General features: G+C 41.1%; 1 protein-coding gene and 1 pseudogene across 3 annotated transcripts in view; one reads left to right on the forward strand and one right to left on the reverse strand.

Moving 5' to 3' along the window:
- The first annotated feature begins 264 nt into the window (after positions 1 to 264).
- On the forward strand, positions 265 to 18967 carry LOC147605197 (pentatricopeptide repeat-containing protein At3g16610-like). Of its 2 annotated transcripts, none has more exons than XM_086793735.1 (2): positions 265 to 416; positions 14247 to 18967. In XM_086793735.1, exon 2 carries the CDS (start codon positions 14532 to 14534, stop codon positions 17937 to 17939), a length of 3408 nt encoding a protein of 1135 aa, XP_086649861.1. In that variant the 5' UTR covers positions 265 to 416; positions 14247 to 14531; the 3' UTR covers positions 17940 to 18967. The 2 variants fall into 2 exon arrangements, with proteins under 2 accessions (XP_086649861.1, XP_086649862.1); XM_086793736.1 differs by having other exon boundaries at positions 272 to 1129.
- The window catches only part of LOC147605198 (pentatricopeptide repeat-containing protein At4g18520, chloroplastic pseudogene), a 111491-nt pseudogene continuing 98399 nt past the window's right edge, over positions 13665 to 26756 (reverse strand). Inside the window, exon 2 of the transcript XR_015265202.1 lies at positions 13665 to 13812. The product of XR_015265202.1 is annotated as a pentatricopeptide repeat-containing protein At4g18520, chloroplastic pseudogene (transcript). The remainder of the gene's footprint in view (positions 13813 to 26756) is intronic.

Genomic DNA, 26756 nt, shown 5'->3' on the forward strand with positions numbered 1-26756 from the left:
AACATTTGCATCCATACTATCAAAGTGTGGCCAAGCACCAACAACATTTCAAACAACCCTACTCTAGCTCTTCTCTGATCATGGGCATCCGCATCCGCTTCAATGTAGCCATTCAAGTTGTAAGGAAACTTCTCGGTTGTCGGAGAGAGACCGACGGGCACAGGTAATAGCCCTTATTATTAGGCCAGGCATCTAATGGCTTTATCTCAAAGCTCAGAATCACAAGTCATTAGTTTATTTATTCAAATCAAAAGACCTGATGTGGCACGGGTCAAAATAAACTCCAAAAATTTAAAACAACCGCTCAGAGCAAAACTCGGGCAAAAGAACGAGGAACGCGATGGAGAAAGGAGTGGAGCAGCGCAGAGCATAGAGTTTTGAATCTTTCTCTCTCCATGCACTCTCTTTGTTTGAAGGTATGGACCTGACCCTTCGTTCGTTTTCCAGCCTCTTTTGCTTACGGCTTGATAGACAAAGGCTCTCTCTCTTTGTCTATCTCTCTCTTAGGAATGTCTTGAGAATTAGGGTTTTTGTCAAGGCCCAATAGAAATTTAGAGCAGAAGCTCGGATTGCAATATCAGGCTTCACACCTTTTTGCCAAGACATGGGCACTCACAGTTCTTCTCATGCTTTTCATTGTCATCTCTCTCTCTATAAGGAATGTCTTGAGAATTAGGGTTTTTGTCAAGGCCCAATAGAAATTTAGAGCAGAAGCTTGGGTTGCAATATCAGGCTTCACACCTTTTTGCCAAGACATGGGCACTCACAGTTCTTCTCATGCTTTTCATCATCATAATCATGCACGTTTTCGTCCTAGGTCACCCACATCAGCAAGTAATTCCGCATTCTCTTTTTCACCATGGCGTCATCAACATGTACAATTAAAAGAATGTCATCATCATCATTAGAGATGATGACATCATCATTTCCATCTTCACATCCCTCGTGGCATGATGACATAGCCATACCAAAGAGCTCCTACTTGCAAAATTCTTGCCTACGACACCTCTGCAAGAATTGCACCCTGCAGGATGTGTGCCATGGACAAAGATTTCTTATCTTTGAATATCATGATGTCCACGTACGAGTTGTGAGGCTTTTCGTCTGTTTAACCACATGCAAAATGAAGGTATGATCCCTAACAAGTTTATCTTTGCTACTATTCTTTCTGCATCTAAAGGTGATCCGGGCCAAGATGTTGTGTTGTGGACATAGTTGTCAAGTGCGAAAATACAGTTTAGAAATGGGAATTTCAAATTTAGGAAAAAAAGTTCGATAGAGGTACGGTCCACTTTTAAAGACATGTAAATTCACTTAAAAAATAGAGACTTGTACACATTTAGACCTCCAAATATGTACCCACAACATTTTTTTTTATTGCACATTAATTAATGACCGTGTATTATCAATACGGTACCCCGTCATGGTGTAAAGATTAAAGAAGTATAGTAGTACTGACTAGTCACTAAGGACTCGCGTCTAGACCCTAACTTGTAAATGGTAATTTGTAAATTCTAATTTGAAATTTTAATTTTATTTTGTTGATATTTAAATTTTGATTTTTTATTGGCAAACCAGCCATGTGGCATGGGCCATGGTCATCTCCATGTGGCATGCACCATAATTTATAAAGTATAAACGCTATTATATATATGATATATCATATATTGTATATGATATATGGTATATGGTATATCATATATGATATACCATATCATAATTATATCATATATGTATAATATGGACCATAATGGGATCTCAACCATGGGCCATGGATGGTATTCAAAATGGCTACTAATAGGCAGAATCCCCCCTCTCCCTGGGAAAAAAAACCAAAATGGCTAGAAGTAGTCGACCTTTGGTCCAAAAAAGAAAAAACGACTACTTTTTCTCTTGATGGACCGTACCGCACAGTACATGTATGGTACGTATTCCAAGAACAATACGGTATGGTTGTTTCATTGGAGGTCTAGTGCTACAAAAACAAAATACGTTTTGCTCACGGATAGTACGGTGTAGTTTGATCGTTTTAAATTTGTGTGTTTTGGGCCAGCAAATCGCGTTTCATGGACAACTATGGTTGTGGAATGTTCTCACCACTGTATATATGCAACATGGACAAGGTAAGATCTCATGGTTGTTAATCCCATTTTGGATTAGCAAAGATGCTTCTCCAATTGAGGACATTAATAAGTGTCATGTAAAGGTACTATAAAAGTTGTATTGAGATACTCGCCACCCAAAGTCTTAGTAAGTTTTGGGCACCCAAGTGTGAATAAGGATCAATTGTATAAAAGGCAATTCTCATAATGAAATGACACAATCCCCCTTTGTGCTATGAGAGCTCTTGTCTTGTCTTGAGAGAGAGAGAGAGAGAGAGAGAGAGAGAGAGAGAGAGAAAGAAAGAAAGAAAGAAAGAAAGAGTGACAGTGTACTCTAGTGCATGTTCCTCTTCCATGCATGTGTGTGAGAGTGAGAGGTAAATTGCCTTGCATCGTGGTGCAAGCAACTCTGCAGTGATAGCGTGGAGGTGGAGATCGGAGGAGTGGAGCTTCCAAAGCAAGCTTGGAGAGCCTCAAGGGACGTCATTGGTAAGTATCTAACGATCGTTGTGTCTATTGCTTCTCCCATTTGCGATTGTGTGGAGTTTCCTCTTGCGCATAACATTTTTGGCACACTGTTGGGGAAACACCTTTGTTTCTTCCACCCTCTTAGAGCTTCAACTTCCACTATGCAAGATTCACCATTGCCTTTGCATTTGGAAGGTGCAATGTGAAGAAACTGTGTAGATAAGGTTTGAGTGGTAGAGAAAAAATTGTGTGTTGGAAGTGTGGGTGACTACTTGGGAAAACCTAGAGGAAAGCTACACTCAGTTTTACATTCAATTTGGTTGTTTTTCATCACTAATATGACGTGAACCACACTTTGTTTCACGATGTGAATCATATTCTGTTTCACGGCGTGAAGCATTTGATACTTCACGACATGAACCACACTCTGTTTCATGGCGTGAATCATATTATGTTTCACAGCATGAACTATTTGATACTTCACGTCAACCATAACCTGCTACTTTATGGGTTAATACATCACGAGTTAACCCTTCACGCTTAGATCTTCATGTGTTAGCAGTTCACGAGTTAAGCTTTCACGGACTGCTTGTTTATGAATTAAGGGTTGTCAGACCAGCGGTAAGAGTAGAACCCTAATTACACCATTGGAGTCTGTCCGACTCAAATTGAAGTAATTCTGAGTTGAAAATTTGAAACGTGAAACATCAGTTATCGTAGCGTGAAAAAAAGTTCACAATGTGAACAACATTCTGTTTCACAGCATGAACTGCAACCTACTACTTCACGACGTGAACCATTCTCTACGGTTTCACGGATATCTGCTATTTCACGACCAAGAAAGACAGTTTGACAAAGAAACATGTGAAAAGGTTGGAGTAGTGGTTTCGCATGTTGGAACATATTCATGGTCGTGAAATAGCAGATATCCGTGAAATAGCGGCCTAAACCAACACTCCTTTGGTAGGACGAACCTGGGTGATTTGATACAATGTTATCAGGGGTAAGATCGTCTCCACAATAAGTTTACTAGACCATTCTCTAAGGTTGGAGTAGTGGTTTCACATGTATGGCCAGGAGGCGCCCAAGTGTGGACGCCTGATGACCGGCCAAGAGCCTATAAAAGGGTGGCCAAGGTTAGTCATTAGTCATATAGAGAGTCTCGCGAGTTTGTGAGAGCTCTATGGTCTTGGAGCCTGGATCTAGTGCAGACGTGCACCTGCTTTGCTCAGCCGAGGCCGGCAGCAATCTCGAGGCCCGCGAGGGTAGCTTCGTGGCGGTATGGGACGTCGCGTACGTCAACCTAGTTAGCTCAGCTCGTGGCTCGGTGGGGACAGCCAAGACTGTGGGCTTGCCCACGGCTGTCATGGTCGGGAGGTGAGTCAGGCCTGCACCCCCTTGTTGTTTGTTTGTTTGCAGGTTTCGAGTCTCGTACCAAGAACGATCACGAGGAGATCTGGTGGGGATTTGACAGTGGTATCAGAGCATGCCTCGTGAACGAGCAAGTCGGTAGGTAGAGAAGATGAGGTCGAAGAAAGGTATGTGTTCAAGAAGCTTGCTGTTTTGTTATACATGCTGCTGATTTTTCAGAAAGTATGTGTTTTTTTCGTCAAAGAAACCCAGGATGATGGAGATGGTGGTCTAGAAATGGTTGATTGATTTGCAAGAAGTAGGTTGAAGACGCTTGTGTAGTAGTATGCATGAGTCGGGTGAGAAAAACAGAAAAAGCACGTAGCTTTTTGTTGAACGCGAGAGAGACTGAGAGAAGAGAGATGCGATTGTTTTGGAACTGCTGGTCGTGATGTGTTGTAGGAGGGCAGACAAGTGGGCAGGAGGCTATGCAGTCGGCCAGGCCTACGTTGGCAGGCGGCCAAGTCTAGGCGGGGCTGGCGCAGGTCCCCATGTACATCAAGGTACACTCGCACACAGCGAAGCTGGCGACACACTCAGAGAGCGGCGGCGTTATTTTCGAGGGGCCAGAAAAAAAAACAAATAGCGAAAGCATCCGCCCGATTCGGCGCTTTTGTTTTTTTGGTTTTTATTAAACTTTTTTTTTTACAAAAGTTTAAGGGTCTCTAAGGTTCAACGTGTTTTTTTTCTTTTTTTTAAGAAAATGAAACTTTTATATATATATATATATATATATATAGAGAGAGAGAGAGAGAGAGAGAGAGAGAGAGAGAGAGAGAGAGAGAGAGAGAGAGAGAGAGAGAGAGAGAGAGAGAGAGAGAAAAACACAAAAGCAAAAGCTCAAGTAGCTTTTGGGGCAGGCTATATAAACCCCTTAAGTGGGCTTCTTGCCACACATCTCTCAAGTTTTCAAGCTCTCAAGCTCTCAAGTTCCCTTGCACTTTTATTGTGCAAAGATCGAATTTTCTCTCCACTTGTCTTCTTCATGATGTCGACCCAAGAATCGGAGTTGGAGCCCCTTGTCGAACACGAAGGCTTGCCGGCTACGGAAGATACCGATGCCGATTTTTTGATGATTATGTGTCAAAATCAGATTCCCAAGAGTTCAAAAGTAGCTATCGAAGCTTCTTCTTCGGAATGTCAGGCACAAATTGCCGCCCAGATGCAAGCCTTGCAGAACTCCATCGCTCTCTTGACCACTACCCTCTCTACTCTTTTGGGTATGGATATCTTGGCCTCTGCTTTAGGTCCCAACATTACTCCGGAACCATTCAGGGGCGAGCAAAAGCAGCATACCAAGGAGATCGTGGACACATGGCTACATAAGTGGCAGGTCCATTTTAAGTTTCATCCATATGATGATGGAAAAAAGATCCAGTTAGCAGCAGGTTTCCTCTCAGGCAAAGCTTTGCTTTGGTGGAAGGAACTCAACCCTAAGCCAACGACTTGGGCACAATTTGAAGACGTCTTCAAGAAGGAATTCCTCAAGAACGAGGATGATTATGATGTTGTTGCTCGGTTTTCAGCTTTGACCATGACCTCGCAGCACCTCACTTATGAGGTCTACCTCCAGAAGTTTAGGGACTTGCATATGAAAGCTACAAAGATGGATCCCACTACTCTTTTGGGGTTCTTCGTAGCTGGTTTACCAGACTCATACCGTTTACAGGTTAAAAATAACAAATGCAAAACATTGGACGAAGCCATTCATTCAGCTCATATCTATGATGATAATGGTCTCTTCCCAAGTCGAAACCCATTACCGAGCAGGGAACAAGCATAAACAAAAGTTCTCTGCACCTATGGCTAACATGACTGAAGGAAAGTCTTTGGACCAACCTTCGAAGAATTCAAGTTCGACACCAGCAAAGAAGAAACGACTCCTTAGGGCTTTAAAGCTCAAGAAGAAAGGACGTTGTTTTATCTGCGAAGAAAAAGGACACATGCGTAATGAGTGCCCAAAGCAAAAGGGTGCAAAGACCAACGCAGGACCTAAGCCAAAGGCAGCTAATCAGTTGTCTTTGACAGGTACGTCAATTACTGTACTTTCTCGCCCTAGTACTTGTTCTGATTGTCTATTCAACTCTAAAGTATTTGGCTTGCATGATCTTCTCCGCGTTTATGGAGAAGTGAATGGCCATAAGATTCACATTCTTTTAGACCCTGGCAGCTCACACAACTTTGTTAACTATAAACTTGTGCAGAAATTGAGTCTTGATACGACACCCAGTGATCATACGACACCCAGCAAGTATGGGATCGAAAGGTGGAGATGCTTTCAATCCAGATTCAGGACTACAAAGATACTCTAGAATGCTATGTTATGCACCTAGAAAATGTAGACTTGTTATTAGGGATTGAGTGGTTTAAGACTCTTCAAGTCCAGATAGATTGGTCTAGTCATACTTTTTCTTTTTAGCATAAGGACACCCAGTATAGTGTTTTAGGTGATTGTATGCATCCCTCTCAGGGACCTCTTGTAAATACAATTGATTTTGGAAATATATTGGATTCTTCTTTGTATATCGCTTTCCATTGTGTATTGATTCCACTTTCTTCCTTTCTCATCCCTTCCATGGATGTAAATGAATTAAGTGTGTTTGAAAGCAAAAATTTACAAAAGATACTTGATTCGTTTCAAGACGTATTTCCTAAGGAACTGCTATCGGGTTTACCACCTGAACGGGTAGTAGATCATCGTATTGACTTGATCCCTGGTGCTCATCCTGTCAGTATTCCACCTTACAGGATGAGCCAAGCTGAGGAAGATGAGTTGGCTAAACAACTCGAAGATTATTTGAGGATGGGCCAGATCCGTCCAAGTAAATCACCTTGGGGTGCACCTGTGTTGCTTAGGAGAAAGAAGGACAACACCTGGAGAATGTGTATAGATTACAAGAGATTGAACAAGCTGACAATTAAGAACCGTTATCCTCTCCCTAGATCAGATGACCTGATTGACCGGTTAGCAGGAGCGAAATATTTTACGAAGATAGATTTACGTACTGGCTATCACCAGATACGTATTCATGAAAGGCATGTCGAAAGAACCGCCTTTCGGACTAGGTATGGCCATTACGAGTTTCTCGTATTACCTTTTGGGTTAACCAATGCTCCAGCCACTTTCCAACAAATGATGAACGATCTTTTTTCGTGAACATTTGGAAAAATTTATGGTGGTGTTCTTGGATGATATTTTGATATATAGTCGTACTCTTGAGGATCATGTTAGACACCTCACGATTGTCTTATCTATTTTAAGACAGAATCGACTATATGCTAGGTTAAGTAAATGTGAGTTTTTTATGACAGACATCATTTACTTGGGACATAAGATCACTAGAGATGGATTGAGCATTGACTATGACCGAGTTCAGAAGGTTCTGGACTGGCCTATACCGCAAACAGTGAAACAACTTCATTCTTTTCTCGGTTTTGTTGTTTTTCTTCGAAAATCTGTGCGGGAGTACTCTCAGCTCCTCACACTACCGATGACCGACTTATTGAAAGGTCATGGACGTAAGTCCAATCAGCCTATCATTTGGAATAACAATTTGGATATGGCCTTCAGACTTTTGAAAGATAAAGTCAAGGAAGCACCTATCTTAGCATTACCCGATCCTAGTCGGCCTTATGTTCTTGAAACTGATGCCAGTGACTATGACATCGGGGCTGCTCTATTTCAACATGGTAGACCGGTTGCTTTTGAAAGTAAAAAGCTAGACGACACTCAATCTCGTTGGCCAACCCTTGAGAAGGAGCTTTATGCTGTGATTCATGTCTCAAGGTTTGGAGACATTATTTATATGGCTCTAAGTTTGTGGTATGGACTGATCATCAGTCAATCAAGTATGTGTGTGATGCGGATGATTTGAGAGGAAGGAAAGCACGTTGGGCTGAGTTAATGCAAGATTTTGATTTTGAGATCCGTTATCGGAAAGGGTCCATGAATAGTGTTGCAGACGCGCTTAGTCGAATTCGAGAGGTGAATACTTTGTCGTTCACCGAGATTTCTACTGACTTATTTCAGTCATTGAGAGGGCTTTGCAGGACTGATAGTTATTTTGGTCCATTTTGGCAGAAGATCTAGGATGGGAGCTCATTGATTGACCAAGACTCAATGACTGAGCAGTCTACCATTCAGGCTGCAGGAGGCCAGTGGATGATTCGGAATGGTTTACTATTCCGTAATGACAAAATTTGTGTACCACAGATCCCGGACATTAGGTCCAAGATTCTTAAGGAGTGTCATGACGCCCCTTCTACTGGACACCCTAGGGTACACAGGACGCCATCGTTAGTGAAACACACTTTTTATTGGCCAAAGATGAAAGGGTATGTAGAAGATTATGTTCTCAAGTGTTAGATTTGTCAGGCAAATAAAGCTGAACGCTTTAGACAGGTTGGGTTGTTGCATCCTTTGCAAATCCCAAGTAATAAATGGAAAAGTATTTCCATGGATTTTATTACCAGATTGCCAAGAACACATCAAGGCCACGATTCTATTTGGGTTGTGGTAGATTGCTTGGCAAAAATGGCTAGATTTTTACCGACCCAGAAGACTATTACAGCTACGCAATTAGCATGGCAGTTTATCGAGCAATTGTTTAGACTGTACGGGTTACCGCAGGACATAGTCAGTGATAGGGACTCTAAGTTTACGAGTGATTTTTGGAAACTTGTTTTTGAGAAGTTGGAAACAACTTTGAATTTGAGTTTCTCTGATCATCCTCAATCTGATGGCCAGACTGAAAGAGTGAATCAGATTTTGGAGGATATGCTTCGAGCATATGTATCCAAAAGACAGAGTTCATGGGAGAATTATCTTCCTATGTTAGAATTTGTATATAACAGTACTAAGCATACGAGTACAGGTTTTAGTCCTTTCATGCTTATGTATGGTTTTCAACCGAGATCACCTGTTACAGTAGGATTCTCAGGACTTTAGCATGATGCAGCACGTAATTTTTTGCAAGATATGCAGGAAATGTTACAAGTTGCGAAGGAATCTATTAGAAGTGCTCAAGACCGAGACAGATTTTATTCTAATAGACATCGTTCACCCAGAGATTTCTCTGAAGGAAAGATGGTGTATTTGCGAGTTCCGAAAGATTCCGAGACTTTACGGACAGGTCGATCTCCGAAATTATCCCCTAGATACTGTGGACCATTTCGTATTAAACGAAGGATTGGTTCAGTTGCATATGAATTGGATTTACCTTCTCATGTGAAAGTTCATCCTGTATTTCATGTCAGTAGACTTAAGGAAGTACTGGGTGGAACAGATCAGTTAGTTACTCTTCAAGAAATTATAGATGTCGAGGACATGACATTTGTTCCGCACGAACCTGAAAAGATTCTTGGATTTCGTGAAAGAAGATTGCGTAATACACTTATCACGGAATACAAGATCAAGTGGAAGGATCGTGTTGAGGAGGACGCTACATGGGAGACATTGACTACTCTTCAGAGAGATTACCCTGGCTTTTTAGTGAGCTTAGGAGTGAGCTCTTAGAGGAAGAGGAGTATGTCATGTGCACAGTGTATATCTACCGCGTGTGCTATATGCACACAAGACTAGCTTCGAGGTTTGGGGAAGCTTGGAGCTAGGCAGGCTAATTGACGAGCTGAGTTAGGGATAGACTAACGGGTGGGCACCCAAGTATGGACGGGCGGGCGCCCAAGTGTGGACGCCCGATGACCGGCCAAGAGCCTATAAAAGGGTGGCCAAGGTTAGTCATTAGTCATATAGAGAGTCTCGCGAGTTTGTGAGAGCTCTATGGTCTTGGAGCGTGGATCTAGTGCAGACGTGCACCTGCTTTACGCAACCGAGGTCGGTAGCAATCTCGAGGCCCGTGAGGGTAGCTTTGTGGCAGTATGGGACGTCGCGAGGAGGAGATTGGTCGGTACATCAACCTAGTTAGCTCAGCTCGTGGCTCGGTGGGGACAGCCAAGACTGTGGGCTTGCCCACGGCTGTCATGGTTGGGAGGTGAGTCAGGCCTGCACCCCCTTGTTTGTTTGCAGGTTTCGAGTCTCGAACCGGGAGCGTTCTACGAGGAGATCCTTGGGGATTTGACACCATTGAATATGAGGACAATATGCTTGAGTTCCCGCAACCAAAAGACGCTAAGGCAGCTTCAGTAGAGTGGCAACATCGTGAGTCTCCAATCATGAGGACACAGGAACCAAGAACAAGCAAGTTGGCAATATGACAGTGGAAGAACTTAGCAATGCCATCTTAGAGAAATTAAAGGTGAAGGATGGGAGAGAAACATCAGGAAACACTCATCTCTACCCCCCCAAAATTGATTTAGTGCTCTATTTGTAGACAAAATCACACGAGCACTCAATGCCCTCACTTAAGGCTAAGGCAATTACTCTATTGCGCTCACTGTCAGAGATTGGGAACCGATGACACTTCCATGTGCAGGTATCTAAGAGTTCAGCCCTTAGCACAACTGCCAGCACATAGAGTGCCGCTAGCCTTGCCAACACCACCAGTGCAAACCAATATGGTTGTAAAGTAGCCAAATACCTATCTACCAAGAGGGATGTTCCAAGCGCAAGACATGTCGCCTTTGCCGCCATCACATGTTCTACCCCCACAGCCACCACAGGCTAAAATCAACCAAGTGTTGATTGATACGCCCTTGGATGAAGTAGAAATCATACATAAAGTAAAAGTCAATAATGACTACTATGAGGAGCCCATGGAGATCACACCAGAGTACTATGTCTTTCAGAACCACACACCAGTACCAGTGTTTCAAACCACGATACAATGGAAAGGAAAAGACATAAACTCAACTATGTGAAGGGGACCCATACAATGTTTTGAGTGTAGTATTCCTCATTGAGTAGTGTAGTAGACCTCGTCAAGATATGTCAAACCATTCATTCCCTAGGATTGAATACGCAACAAACACATGTAAGGAGCCCCCACTTGCCAGAGAACCTAGAGACATAGGCAGTTTTGCAGCCATACTGTCCACAACTGTCAAAATGCTACTAGGACCATTGCTACGCAACACGCCGACATTGTGGGCAGATGGCAAGGGCTGGGTAGAAGAAAAATTGAATCCAATGTCCATTACAGAGGAGAGTCAGTCACCTCTAGCAGAGAAAAAGCTAGTGCATAAGGAAGACGGAACACCCAGATTTGTCAAAATATCTGTCAATCAATTGAGTCGGTATTATGAGAGTGATGATACGACTGCCACAATTCTAATCTGCCACAACAACAGGTACCAAGTATTGGCTATTCTAGATGGAGGCGCGGGTGTGAGCATTATTACCAAAAGGTGTTGGGAGAACTTGGGAAAACCATAATTGGAAAGAGCAAAACTAATCGTCAAGATGGCAGACAGAACTTCCTCAAGACCGATGGGGCTGTTGAAAAATGTTAAGTTTAAGGTCTTTTCATTCCGCTACCATCATACATTTTTTATAATTGACTTTCTACGCCAACCGGATTCATATAACATTATCTTGCTTCATGAGGGAAGCCAAATTGGTGCATTATTGGGCGTTAGATCAAGTGTATGTTCGAAAGGATTCACAGATTATAAAAATTGATCTACATACATGGAAGGCACATCCCATGGAAGGAAAATTGTTTGGAAATGATTTGGTCACCACAAAGCGAACCACATGTTTACAAGTCTGCCAACCAGTTGAGGAGAATTCACGGGGAGAGGAAGAAACCACAATATATGTGTCGCTTCCACCTCCGGATTTTAGCGAAAACTGGATGCACGTGCTTGCCACTATAGATGTGTTGCTCCCTAGAGGAACCCAGTACGTCGAATTGGACCACCTCAATGCGCATGGTAGATCTGCAACCAAGAGAAGAGGAAACAGAGGATGAAGCCTCCAGTATAGAAGGGTCTGACTCGCAAGGCCGCACAACAATGCCCAACACCTCAGGAGATGGCGAGAACAAAAGAGGTATATCGCTCGACGAAATGACCTTTTTACAAAGTAAACCCACGGATGCCCAGTGGCTAAGATATCTCGAGGTCACTAAGGTGCAATAAGAGTTTTCTAAGAACTGGGGTGAGGAGTTGAGTAAGATAACCCTAGAAGGAAAACGAGGGAAAAGGGCTATGTGCCACAAGAGCTGAAAACGCCTAAACCCACTAAGGTCAAAGGCAGAAAACCAAATAAGGCTCTAGTTGAAGCCAAACACAAGCCAAAAAAGGCAATAGCTTGGACAAAAGATGAGGAGGACGACAAGCTGTACCTACTCTCTGTGTTGGACCATTTTAAAACATACACCATTGAAGAACGAAAGGTGGTCCAATTGACGACAGAGAGTAAAGGAAGATGACCAATCCACTTCTTATGACGGTCCAGTTGAAATTAAGGAGGTGGATATTGCAGAGACAGGGGAGGACTCCAAACCTGTCTACATTGCTAAATACTTAAATGCGGTTGAAGAAGAAGAGCTCATTGCTAAATACTTAAATGCGGTTGAAGAAGAAGAGCTCATTGCTAAATACTTAAATGCAGTTGAAGAAGAAGAGCTCATTGTTGCTCTCTTAAAAGAATTCAAAGACTGTTTTGCTTGGAAATACATAGAGATGAAGGGTGTACCACATGAGGTGGTTCAACACATCATTCCAATCATGGAAGGATCGAGACCATCCAGGCAAAAATCGTACCAGATGAATTCAAAATATGCATCGATTGTAAAGGAGGAAATTCATAAACTCATTGCTGCATATTTCATCTATAAAATCGAGTACACAGATTGGCTTTCACCAATCGTGATTGTGCCAAAGAAAAGTGGAAAATTGAGGGTCTGTGTTAATCTCAAAAAGGTCAATGTAGCTACCAAGAAGGACCATTATCCAGTGCCGTATACAGAACATGTGTTAGAACGGGTAGCAAGTGAAGAAGCCTACAGCTTCTTAGATGGGTTTTCGAGCTATAATCACGTGTCCATAGCACTTGAAGACCAGCATAAAACGGCCTTCAATACGATGTGGGGAACATATGCTTATAAAGTTATGCCTTTTGGCCTCACCAATGCCCCAACACCTTTCCAAACAGTTGATATGCATGGCCTTCAAGATCTACTTGCAAAAGTGGCTGGAGGTATTCATTGACGATCTGTGTGCACACTCACGTTGTCTTGGCAAAAAGGTGTGAAGCCTGATATTGCAATCCGAGCTTCTGCTCTAAATTTATATTGGGCCTTGACAAAAACCCTAATTCTCAAGACATTCCTAAGAGAGAGATAGACAGAGAGAGAGAGCCTTTGTCTGTCAAGCTGTAAGCAAGAGGCTCTGGAAAACGAACGAAGGGTCTGGTCCATACCTTCAAACGAAGAGAGTGCATGGAGAGAGAAAGATTCAAAACTCTATACTCTGCGCTGCTCCACTCCTTTCTCCATCGCGTTCCTCGTTCTTTTGCCCGAGTTTTGCTCTGAGCGCTTGTTTTAAATTTTTGGAGTTTATTTTCACGCGTGCCACATCAGGTCTTTTGATTCGAATAAATAAACTAATGACTTATAATTCTGAGCTTTGAGATAAAGCCGTTAGATGCCTGGCCTAATAATAAGGGCTATTACCTGTGCCCGTCGGTCTCTCTCCGACAACCGAGAAGTTTCCTTACAACTTGAATGGCTACATTGAAGCGGATGCGGATGCCCATGATCAGAGAAGAGCTAGAGAAGGGTTGTTTGAAATGTTGTTGGTATGGCTAAGGCAAGAAAGCACTGAACTATCTTGAACAACTCCAATATGAGGTCCTGTCTCCAAATACAGTGCCATGCACATGCATCTTAAAATCGTGAGGTAGCAAAGTACTTTGCTCTTGCAAAAGCACCTCAAGAGCTCCCTTCTTGAGATGGCATCTCTTAAATTGCACTGATCAAAGGATATGCATGTGGACGTGTAGGTGCCTAGCTCCTACATGTCGTCGCACGTCGAAGACGGGTGAGGCCGCATCGGTAGAATGCAACACGAGAGCATATACCACCAATGGTGGGACTTTTTTTTTTTTGTGTGTGTGAGAGAGAGAAACATCTAGAGGAAGGAAGAGAAAAAATGAGAGAGAAAGATGGGGGAGCAGAGAGTGAGAGACAGATGGTTCTTTTCTAGAACCTTGGTCACCAACAATGCGCGGGTTCAATATATAGAGCAGAGAGATTCGTACTCGTGTGTGTAAGAGAGAGTTTACGTGTGGAAAAGTGTGTGCCGAGAGAGGGAGTGTGTGTGAGAGAGAGAGAGAGAGCAGATATAATTTTTCTATGTGAGCAGATCTCTACCAAGGAGTCGCTATGGATGGACTGCTTGGTACAAGACATGCTGAAGCAACCAGAAGAAGAGTTTTCTGCGAGAATGCACAAAGCAGTGCTGCCGCAGAAGAAGAAGAAGAAGAGGGGGAAAAGGAGTTTAGAGGAGGCCCTCGCTTCTCTGGTAGGAGTAATGCCTTCCAAAACCTTGCATAAATCTTGTGCAGGTACACAGAAGAGGGAAACCTACTCTACGGTGCGCAAAATTGGGCTGTAAGCTTATAGATCACTCGGAAACTACCAAGTGTTTATGCTGCTGAAAGTCCAAAGAAAGCGTAACGTGCAGAAGAAGGTTTTTGACAGATCTATGAATCAGAATAACTGCTCCTGGAATTCTTTAATCACACGTCTTATCAAATGCGGCAAGCCACGCCGTGCTCTCATCCTGTATCAGAAAGTGAAGAAGGAATTTTTACATCCAAATAGGTATACCTTTGTAGCCTTACTTAAGGCTTGTGCTGAGCTGAAAGATGTAGAAGGAGGCCGCCAAATACATGCGGTGATTGCTAGAGAGGGTTTGCTGGAAAGAGATCTTTTTGTCAGCAATGCACTGGTCGACATGTATGCCAAATGTGGCTCGTTTGCAAAAGCACAAGAAGTGTTTGACAAAATTCCAATTCGGGATGTAGTGTCGTGGACTGCACTGATGGCAGGATATGTCAAACATGAGTGTGGTACGGAAGCACTGAACTGTTTTGAACAGATGCAACTCGAGGGGGTCCCTCCAAATGGTGTCACATTTGCTTGCAGCTTGAAAGCTTGTGGCAGTATTGGAGCCATAGACAAGGGCCGAGAAATACATGCTGAGATTGCCAGAAAAAAGCTGCCGGAAAAAAACCTTGTTGTTGGCAATGCGCTGGTGGATATGTATGCCAAATGTGGCTCTCTTGCAAAAGCACAAGAAGTGTTTGACAAGCTCCCAGTTCGAGATGTAGTCTCGTGGACTGCACTGATTGCGGGATATGCCAAACGTGATCTTGGCAAGGAAGCACTGAACTGTTTTGAACAGATGCAACTTGAGGGGGTGTCTCCAAATGCAGTCACGCTCACTTGTAGTCTGAAAGCTTGTGGCAGTATTGGAGCCACAGACAAGGGCAGAGAAATACATGCTGTGATTGCTCGAAAAGGGTTTTTGGAGAGAGACCTCCTTGTCGGCAATGCACTGGTTGACATGTATGCCAAATGTGGCTTGCTTACAAAAGCACACGAGGTGTTTGACAAGCTTCCAGTTCGAGATGTAGTCTCGTGGACTGCTCTGATAGCAAGATATGCCAAACATGAGTTTGGTGAAGAAGCACTGAACTGTTTTAAACAGATGCAACTTGAGGGGGTCCCTCCAAACGCGCTCACATTCGTTTGCGGCCTGAAAGCTTGTGGCAGCATTGGAGCCATAGACAGGGGCCGAGAAATACATGCTCAGGTTGCTGTAAACGGGTTGTTGGAATCGAATATTGTTGTTGGCAATGCATTGGTTGATATGTATGCCAAATGTGGCTTGTTAGCAAAAGCACATGAAGTTTTTGACAAGCTTCCAATTCAAAGTGTAGTCTTGTGGAATGCACTGATTGCAGGATATGTTAAACATGAGTGTGGTGAGAAAGCATTGAACTGCTTTGACCAAATGCAACTCGAGGGGGTTTCTCCAAATGCGGTCACATTTGTTTGCAGCCTAAAAGCTTGTGGCAGTATTGGAGCCATAGACAAGGGCCGAGAAATACATGCTGAGATTGCTCAACGAGGGTTGTTGGAAAGAGACCTTGTTGTCTGCAACGCACTACTGGATATGTATTGCAAATGTGGCTCTCTTGTGAGAGCACAGGAAGTGTTTGACAAGCTACCAGTTCGAGATGTGGTTTCGTGGACTGCACTGATTGCAGGGTATGCCAAACACGAGCTTGGTGAGGAAGCACTGAACCGTTTTGAACAAATGCAAGGCCATGGGGTCTTTCCAAATGCTGTCACGTTTGTTTGGAGCCTGAAAGCTTGTGGCAGTATTGGAGCCACAGACAAGGGTAGAGAAATGCATGCTGAGATTGCCAGAAGAGGGCTCTTGGGAAAAGACCTTGTTGTTGGCAACGCACTGGTTGATATGTATGCCAAATGTGGCTTGCTTTCAAAAGCACAGGAAGTGTTTGAAAACCTTCCAGTTCGAGACAGAGCATCCTGGAATGCACTGATTGCAGGATATACCAAACACGAGTATGGTGAGGAAGCATTAAACTGTCTTGAACAGATGCAACTTGATGGCATCTCTCCAAATGCTGTTACATTTGCTTGCAGCTTGAAAGCTTGTGGCAGTATTAGAGCTACAGAGAAGGGCAGAGAAATTCATGCTGAGATTGCTGGAAAAGCGTTGTTGGAACGAGATTTTGTTATTGGCAATGCACTGGTCAATATGTATGCCAAATGTGGCTCCCTTGATAAAGCACAGGAAGTGTTTGACAAGCTTCCAGTACGAGACATAATCTCGTGGACCACACTGATTGCAGGATATGCCAAATCTGAGCGTTGCGAGGAAGCATTGAAGTGTTTTAGACAGATGCAATTTGAAGGGGTCTCCCCGAATGCAGTTACTTTCATTTGCAGTCTGAAAGCTTGTGGCAGTATTGGAGCCCAAGACAAAGGCAGAGAACTGCATGCTGAGATCACTAGAAAAGGTTTTTTGAAAGGAGACATTGTTGTGGGCAATGCACTGGTGGATATGTATGCAAAATGTGGCTCGCTTGCTAAAGCGCAGGAAGTGTTTGACAAGCTTCCAGTTCGGGACACAGTCTCTTGGACTGCACTGATCGCAGGATATGCCAAACATGAGCATGGCAAGGAAGCACTCAACTGTTTTGAAGAGATGCAGCATGAGGGGGTCCCTCCTGATGCTGTCACATTTGTTTGCAGCCTGAAAGCTTGTGGCAGTATTGGAGCCATAGATAAGGGCAGAGAAATACATGCTGAGATTGCCAGAAAAGGGTTATTTGAAAGTGACCTTGTCGTTGGCAATGCATTGGTCGATATGTATACCAAATGTGGCTTGCTTGCAAAAGCACAGGAAGTGTTTGACAAGCTTCCAGTTCGAGATATTATGTCATGGAATGCGCTGATTGCAGGATATGCCCAGGTAGGAGAAAGTGAAAATGTTTTCCATATTTTTGACGCAATGAGAGGAGGTGGCCAAAAGCCAGATGGGTTCACGTTTGTCTGTGTTCTTAATGCATGCAGTCACGCAGGTCTAGTGGATAAAGGCCAGTTGTACTTTGAGTCCATGAGGAATGACTATGGCATTGGTCCTACTCTTGAGCACCACACTTGTATGGTCGATCTCCTTGGTCGTGCAGGCCACTTAGACAAGGCGGTGGGGATGATTAAGAAGATGCCGTTCCATCCCAACCTTGTATTGTGGCATTCTTTGTTGGATTCTTGTCGAAAGTGGGGTAATGTGGAGCTTGGAAGAAAGGCCTATGAACATGCAGTGGGATTGGGTGAAATGGATGCTGCTTATGTATTTATGTGTAACATCTATGTAGATGCTGACAAGCAGGAGGATGCAGAGAAGGTCGAGGCAATGAAGAAGCTAGGACATCGTGGCCCTTATGCTGAGGGGATTGTACACCAGTTTCTGGTTGGGGATGACCAAAGCAAAAATATTTATGCAAAGCTAAAATAGCTTTCCTTCAATGCATCAGGAAGGTAATCGCACGAGGTTTACATATCCAATGACGTAAAGAAAGATGTGTTGTGTGAACATAGTGAGAACTTTGCTATTGCATGTGCCGTACCTTATACATGATGAGGTCCAAAACCTGCGGGTTTGTAATTACTGCAGCAATCGTATTGAAGATAGAGGAGAAAATTATAGATGCTAAACGCTTTCATCTTTTCAAGGAAGGAGAGTGTGCTTGTCGTCGTGACTATGGGTGTGTACTGTTTCTGTTCGCCGTTGACCTCCTCCTCCTCTTGTTCCTGCTCGCCGTCGACCTCCTCCATCTGCTTGCCGTCTATCTCCTCCTCTGCAGCCAACCGTCGCTGGTACCTACCGCTGACCTTCGTCTGTACTTGTTGCCAGTGCATCTGTTGATCAATTCCTGTATCTGCTGGCCATCACCTGCCCTCACTGCCGGGTGGTTGCCTCGCATCCCCTCCTTTTTTTATCTTTGCTGAAGTCAAGCTCTTCTTGTTCATAGCTGCTGCCTCTGAAATGGCTTCTCCTACAGACGCAGAGATCCTTGTGCGAGTCCAAGAGAAAAACATTGGAGGAGACTCTCAACAATCTGAAATGCTCTCCTCTCGTTGCTCCAATCCCGACCTGTAATATTTCTGTGACACCCTTCATGAATGTTTTGCTGAGATCAAGAAAGCATTGGATGAGCTTATCCTTGAGTTTTGTTTGCGGGTTCCTGGCCAGGTATTACTAGACCCTGTGATGAAACTCTCGTAGAGAGCTGCGATTCTTTTTTTTCTTGGAAAGATGCCTGCAGCTGCTGATGTTGGGCAGTGGCTTAAAGCCATGCTTATAGGTTGCTTTGTTGAGGGATACTACTTTGCCGCTTGTGGCTTTTATGAGGTTTTACTTCCTAATCCATAGCATAAACAAACTATTTTGGAAAAGTCACCTCTTTTTTTGGGCAGTAGATGGTGCATGTATACCCATGGTCGCCTACAAAGGATTATCAAAGCTTCATCAAACACAGATGTCTTGTGTGGGTGGAAGTTATGCATGTTACTTTACCTTTTTTGATGGAATTGCTGGTCAAAGTGGTTTGCTGTCCCAGGTCTTGTGGAAGTGTCAATAGATTTTGCATCCTTTGGGATACAGATAAACCAACCTCTTCCCGAGTGGCCTTGGATGTTAAGCTGCAAGGACTTTAGACACAAGCTTTCTTCAAGCTCAAATGGGGGAATTTCTCTTGTAGAAAGTTTGGACACATGGCATTAGAATGCCATTGGTACTTTTGCAACCGCCAGTAGCGACAATATCACCTCTAGAGATTGTTCTTGTTGTACCCGTGCAGCAGTAGAAGGAAAAAAATGTGGTGTAGGCTCCAAATGTCACCCTAGATAAGGAAAAAGTAAATTGGCACAGAAAGTCCTCTTGTTATAAAAGGGAAAAAAAGGCAAAGCAAGAGCCAAATACATGGCAGACACCTAAGAAAAATGTCCTCTTAGACGAAGATCTTTAGTGTCTCGTAATTGGACAGAAGGAACCTCTATAACGAGGCAAACTTTTGGGGTGCCTGATATCCCAGATAATGTTACAGGTGTGGGCATAATATGGGATGCAATTGTGAGGGGTAACTCCTTGTTGGCACACATTGTGACAAATCATGATGTATCTGCTAGCACTCACTTTCTTTTACATGCGAGTAATGTTCGTAGTGATTCAACTTTATACATTGTATAGTGATACAGAGAGCCAAGCAACCATGCAGGTTGAAGGATAACTTGTTTTGCTTGTACTTGTTGTACATCTGTATATACCAATCAAATGCTTTACATATAATGTGCAAGGTCTTTGTGATGCAAATAAATGGAGGTCCCTTTGGTCTTATGTAAATACTATGCAACCACATGCTATGGAGGTCCCTTTGGTCTTATGTAACTTGAGCATGTATTTCTCGGCCCCTGTCTATGGCTCCAATGCCGCCACAAGCTTTCAGGCTGCAAACGAATGTGAGCACATTTGGAGGGACCCCCTCAAGTTGCATCTGTTCAAAACAGTTCAGTGCTTCTTCACCAAGCTCATGTTTGGCATATCGTGCTATCAGAGCAGTCCACGAGACTACATCTCGAACTGGAAGCTTGTCAAACACCTCGTGTGCTTTTGTAAGCAAGCCACATTTGGCATACATGTCAACCAGTGCATTGCCGACAAGGAGGTCTCTCCAAAAACTCTTTTCGAGCAATCACAGCATGTGTTTCCTTGCCCTTGTCTGTGGCTCCAATACTGCCACAAGCTTTCAAACTACAAGTAAGTGTGACTGCATTTGGAGACACCCCCTCAAGTTGCATCTGTTCAAAACAGTTCAGTGCTTCCTTGCCAAGATCACGTTTGGCATATCCCGCAATCAGTGCAGTCCACAAGACTACATCTCAAACTGGGAGCTTGTCAAACACTTTTTGTGCTTTTGCAAGAGAGCCACATTTGGCATACATATCCACCAGCGCATTGCCAACAACAAGGTTTCTTTCCGGTAGCTTTTTTCTGGCAATCTTAGCATGTATTTCTCGGCCCTTGTCTATGGCTCCAATACTGCCACAAGCTTTCAAGCTGCAAGCAAATGTGACAGCAGTTGGAGGGAGCCCCTCGAGTTGCATCTGTTCAAAACAGTTCAGTGCTTTCGTACCACACTCATGTTTGACATATCCTGCCATCAGTGCAGTCCGCGTCACTACATCCCGAATTGGAATTTTGTCAAACACTTCTTGTGCTTTTGCAAACGAGCCACATTTGGCATACATATCGACCAGTGCATTGCTGACAAAAAGATCTCTTTCCAGCAAACCCTCTCTAGCAATCACCGCATGTATTTGGCGGCCTCCTTCTACATCTTTCAGCTCAACACAAGCCTTAAGTAAGGCTACAAAGGTATACCTATTTGGATGTAAAAATTCCTTCTTCACTTTTTGAAGATCTGTCAAAAACCTTCTTTTGCACGTTGCGCTTTCTTTCGACTTTCACCAGCATAAACACTTGGTAGTTTCCGAGTGATCTATAAACTTATAGCCCAATTTTGCGCACCGTAGAGTAGGTTTCCCTGATTTATGCAAGGTTTTGGAAGGCATTACTACTACCAGAGAAGCGAGGGCCTCCTCTAAACTCCTTTTCCCCCTCTTCTTCTTCTTCTTCTTCTTCTGCGGCAGCACTGCTTTGTGCATCCTCGCAGAAAACTCTTCTTCTGTTTGCTTGAGCATATCTTGTACCAAGCACTCCATCCATAGCGACTCCTTGGTAGAGATCTGCTCACATAGAAAAATTATATCTGCTCTCTCTCTCTCTCTCTCACACACACTCTCTCTCGGCACACACTTTTCCACACATAAACTCTCTTACACACACAAGTACGAATCTCTCTGCTCTATATATTGAGCCCGCGCATTGTTGGTGACCAAGGTTCTAGAAAAGAACCATCTGTCTCTCACTCTCTGCTCCCTCATCTCTCTCTCTCATTTTTTCTCTTCCTTCCTCTAGATGTTTCTCTCTCTCACACTCAAAAAAAAGTCCCACCGTTGGTCGTATATGCCCTCGTGTTGCATTCTACCGACGTTAATACCTCTCTCTCTCTCTCGCGCACACACACAAAAAATAAGTGCAACCGTTCATAATTAAAAGTGTAAATTTTCTAATAAAAAATCTATGCCTCGTTTTTTTTGCAAGAGGCATCTTCTAATTCATACTGAGCAGTTCGAAATCCAATATCCCCAATCGACTGTGGCATAGGACCTAAAAAAAAGTATATTCAATTATGAGATATTAAAATTATAAAAAAGAGTACATTAACAAGTAAAGATAGTAACTCACTACCATAATAATAAGAATGTTCAGTTGGTGTCTCAGGGACTTACAGTACTGTATCCATCCTTTTGGAACATGATATCCTAGAAATGACACTTTCCAAGTAGGAGAATCTTCATCAACAGTGAAAGAACTATCATCTTTTTGAAAGAGATAAACACCTTGTGGCATCTCAAGGACAGAGATGCCATACATCTCTAAAGAATCCTCGTATATTTGTAATATGAAGATATCCCCCGATGGTAAATCCCTAAATTCAATAAATTTAAAAGCAAATCAAAACACCGGGTTGAATTCTAATTTTCAATCATTCTTTCATCGGTGTACCTATGACATCATTGGCAACCAAAACGCTAACCACCTGTCCACTCAAGGGCCTTTTCAATAGTAGCTCATAGTACCCGGAAATATATTCACTTATAAAAATCCAGATGGACTCTCCGTTGAAGATCAGCAAGATCAACCAACAGATCCAAAGAGACATGGACTCATCCGTTGAGGACCAGCAAGGTCAATCAACCAGATCCATGCCCGAGTTCAGCACCCTCTAGGATCTTTCGTAGGTCACCTAGCGCTTCACTTATAGGCCACTTCCTTGGTTCCTCATCCACCGTACCGGAAGCTCACCATTTAAATCGAACCGAGGCTGGTCAAGACCTTGGCCGACCTTGCTACTACGCGAGACGTCCTCCGTTGACTCTCCGTCAGCTGTTGCAACTTTATCACTTAGGTCTCCACGACCTCATTCATAAGATGGTCAAAATGCTTCCCCAGCATTCTTGATATAAAACAATCATTTAAAAACAGGTCATAAATACAGTTTCTAATGAACTCTCATCTTTCCACATCATTCCACATCATTTCTCGTTATTCCACATTCTTCTACATCAATTCACATTGCTTAATCCACATTCAATCATATGTATTCCCATCGTCCTTCATCCATTCTCATCCAATCACATTATATTACATCCCATCACATCTATCCACATCTATCCTCATCACATCTCATCCATTCTCATCTACTCGTATCCACATCACATCCATTCACGTCACATCTCATCCATTCATAACTATCCCGATCCACATATCTATTCACAACTACCCCGATCCACATCACATCACATCCATTTACACCTATTCCGATTCACATCACATCACATCACATTCACATTTCATTCATTCACATGTATCCCAATTCACATCACATCTCATTAATTCACATCTATCCTGGTTCACATCACATCACATCACATCACATTCACATCTATCCCAATTCACATCTATCCGGATTCAGATCACATCTCATTCACATCTATCTTGATTCACATCACATCACATCACATTGACATCTCATTCATTCACATCTATCCCGATTCACATCATATCACATCACATCCTTTCACATATCCTCACATCTCATTCTCATCTCTTCATTCACATCACATCACATTCATTCACATCTATTCCGATTCACATCACATCACGGCACATTCACATCTCATTCATTCACATATATCCCGATTCACATTCACATCTATCTTGGTTCACATCACATCGCATCGCATCACATTCAAATCTCATTCATTCACATCTATCCCGATTCACATCTATCCGGATTCACATCACATCACATCACATCACATCACATCACATCACATTCACATCTCATTCATTCACATCTATCTCGATTCACATCACATCTCATTCATTCACATCTATCCTAATTCACATCACATTCACACCTCAATAATTCACATCACATTCACACCTCATTCATTCACATCTATCCCGATTCACATCACATCACATCCTTTCGCATATCCTCATATCTCATTCTCATCTCTTCATTCACATCCATATCCATTTACATCACCTCACATCCCATCCACATTCATTTACATCACACCACATCTTTATCACATCCACTCACATCTCATCACATTGCATTTACATTTGCATTTACATCGCATTCACATCTTATTCACATTTAGTAACATTTTCTATTTTTGATACCGATGGGACTTTTCTAAATTTCTACCAATTACTTGGCCCCTAGGTAAAGGTTCTTTTTCTCAACAGATATTTTCATATTCTTTCTCAATTTTCTCAAGTGAAATATATTCAATATTCTTCTTTTTAAGTAAAAGATTCATGGGATTTACAAAATCAATTCTATCCATATTTCTCAATAATGCTCAAAATTTCTTTTTTGATAACTACTCATAATTTGAATTATGTAAAAATTTCTCTTTTTATTTATTTAATTTCTTGGATCTCAATTATCATGAAAATTTCTCTTTTTACATTTAAATGATCGAATTTTAAATATCATGGAAATTTCTCTTTTATCATAAAATAAATTTATCTAAAATTTCTCTTTTCTTTAAAAAGATATCCATTATTTTTATTTTACCAAGAATTCTACTTTTATCATTTAAATGATTGAATTTCAAATGTTATGAAAATTTCTCTTTTATCATAAAATAAATTTATCTAAAATTTCTCTTTTCTTTAATAAGATATCCATTATTTCAATTTTATCAAGAATTCCACTTTTACCATTTAAATGATTGAATTCCAAATGTCATGAAAATTTCTCTTTTCATTTAAATTTTTCTCGTGTATAAATTAAATATATCTAAAATTTCTCTTCAAATTTAAATAAAAATATCCATTAATTCAAATATGCCAAGAATTTCACTTTTACTATTTAAATGATTGAATCCCAAATGTCATGAAAATTTCTCTTTTATCATTTAAATCTTCTCATGCATAAAATAAATTTATCTAAAATTCTTTTAAAAATATTTATTATTTTAATATATCAAGTTTTCTCTTTTTTTATTTAATTACATGGATCTCCATTATCATGGAAATTTCTCTTTTTGTATAAAAATAAAATTATCAAAATTATCTTTTTTCTTAATTACTTATTTATGAAAAATTAGTTTTCCATGAATGTGATGAAAATCATTCTTTTAGCATAGGATGACCAATCCTAAAATATGGTAGGAAGTTCACTTTTCACATTATGTATAAAAATGAATTATATATTAATTTCTTAAAAATTTTATCATAGCTTCGTTTCTGCTATTACTTATAATTTTTAATATTTTTGAAAAGAATAAGACTTTGTAATATAATTATAATAGAATAACTATCTTTGGATCTAAATTCAATTTATGAAAATAAATCATAGGTTTATCATAATTTTATTAGCATATAAGCATTAAAAAGTCATTTCTTTAACCTCTAGTTTAACTAGAATAGAGTTTGATTTTTGAATTAAGAATTTATCAATGAGAAGCATCATTTGAATAGAGAATTGGTCATAGGAATGACTATTCTTTTGGGGAGAAAGAGATATACATAAAAAAACATCCTAAATTAAGCATAAAGATAAATTTTTCTTAATTATTCATTACAACTCTTGAGAAAAGCTTGATTTGCATTATAAACACTCACCATGAAATTATATCTTACCTCTTGATTTTGCTTGCTTCTTTATCATAGAAGGAATCCCCCAATCCAATCAATTGAGAAGAAAGCCCAAGGATTGTTGAAGAGAGAGAGAAGCTCCACTCTCTGCAAAAGTAGAGGATTTTTAAGGGATAATAGAAAATATGAGTATTTTAATGTAATACTAGCATTGTATAGCTCAAAGATGATAATACAAAATAATGAGGATCTATTTATAGGCGAGGGAGGCTACTAATTGAGTCCAACTAAGTTCTAGAATTTTTTAGCTTTAGTCTGGCTGAATTTGGACAAGATTTAGATCAGTTTAGCTCCCATTTTGATCCAATTTGATCCATGAGAGGAGAGATAAAAATATCATTCTAGATTACAGGTTTGGATTTCCAAGCAGAATTCCTCGAATTTTGAATTCTTGATCCTCAGATCAAATTCAAAGGTCTCAACTGAGTTTCAGATTTGGTGGGTGATTTGAGTGTAGATTACTGAACTGGTCACATCGTCTTTTCTTGAAATTTCAATTACTACTTTACTGAATTTCATTCATTGAGTATTTTGCTTAACTCAATTCAAAACTAGTCACGAATTCCTATGAGGAATAAATTAATCATTTATCTAAAATTTTAACTTCGATAGTTTTTTTGAATTTCTCATTACCATCCTAGAGAATATGAAATGGTAGAATTTTCTCTCACAAAGTATTTTCTTATTCATTTTTCAATATTCATGGGAATTAAACATAGGATTAAAGAGAACTCTTATTTTGATATGAAAATTCTGTATGCATCTATTTATGCATAAAAAAAATCTAACTTCTATGGAAATAACACTTTTATATAAAAGAAAAATCATTTTATGCATCTATTTATGCATTAAAAAGATCAATTTTGATGAAAGTAACACTTTTATAATAATAAAAAAATCTTTTATGCATCATTTTATGCATAAAAATCAATATTGGTGAAAGTAACAGAATTTTTTTGATTTAAAAACTCATCCACATGTGTAAAATAGGTGCCTACCTTAAAAGCTCCCCCCTCCTTACTACCAAGGTGTCAAAAATGTATCATTATTCTAAAATATCTCATTTTTTTAAGTAATATCTCATAGTTTTTAACTAATAAACCTTGTACTCAGTCAACTCTTCATCTTATGTGAGTATTTACTCATTTTTGGGTATTTTATTTTATTCTTTGGATTTATCTCATCTAAACACTTAGATTAATCTTATTGGTCCATAGGAACCTTAATTGGACCATAATCCAAAATTTTTAAAAAATCTTGATCCTTAGGCTAAGGTCTTTTAAATTATTTTTAATTGATTCCTAATGCACTTTGGAGAATTTATTTTGAACTTCTGTTTTAGGGGAAACCATTTCAGACACTAGGAGGATTTTTATATCCAAAGATATCTCAATTTTAGATTCTCTCTCTAGATATTTTCTCCCTCTAGACCAAAATAGGGTAAAACAAGATCTTTCTTTTATTTCAGAG

The sequence above is a fragment of the Cibotium barometz genome, chromosome 60, assembly GCF_041138505.1.
Source record: "Cibotium barometz isolate CiBa-2024 chromosome 60, ASM4113850v1, whole genome shotgun sequence".
In the NCBI taxonomy this organism is placed as follows: domain Eukaryota; kingdom Viridiplantae; phylum Streptophyta; class Polypodiopsida; order Cyatheales; family Cibotiaceae; genus Cibotium; species Cibotium barometz.

Excerpts from the sequence above, each read along its gene's own strand:
- LOC147605197 (XM_086793735.1), top strand. The coding sequence starts at position 14,532 with ATGCTGCTGAAAGTCCAAAGAAAGCGTAACGTGCAGAAGAAGGTTTTT.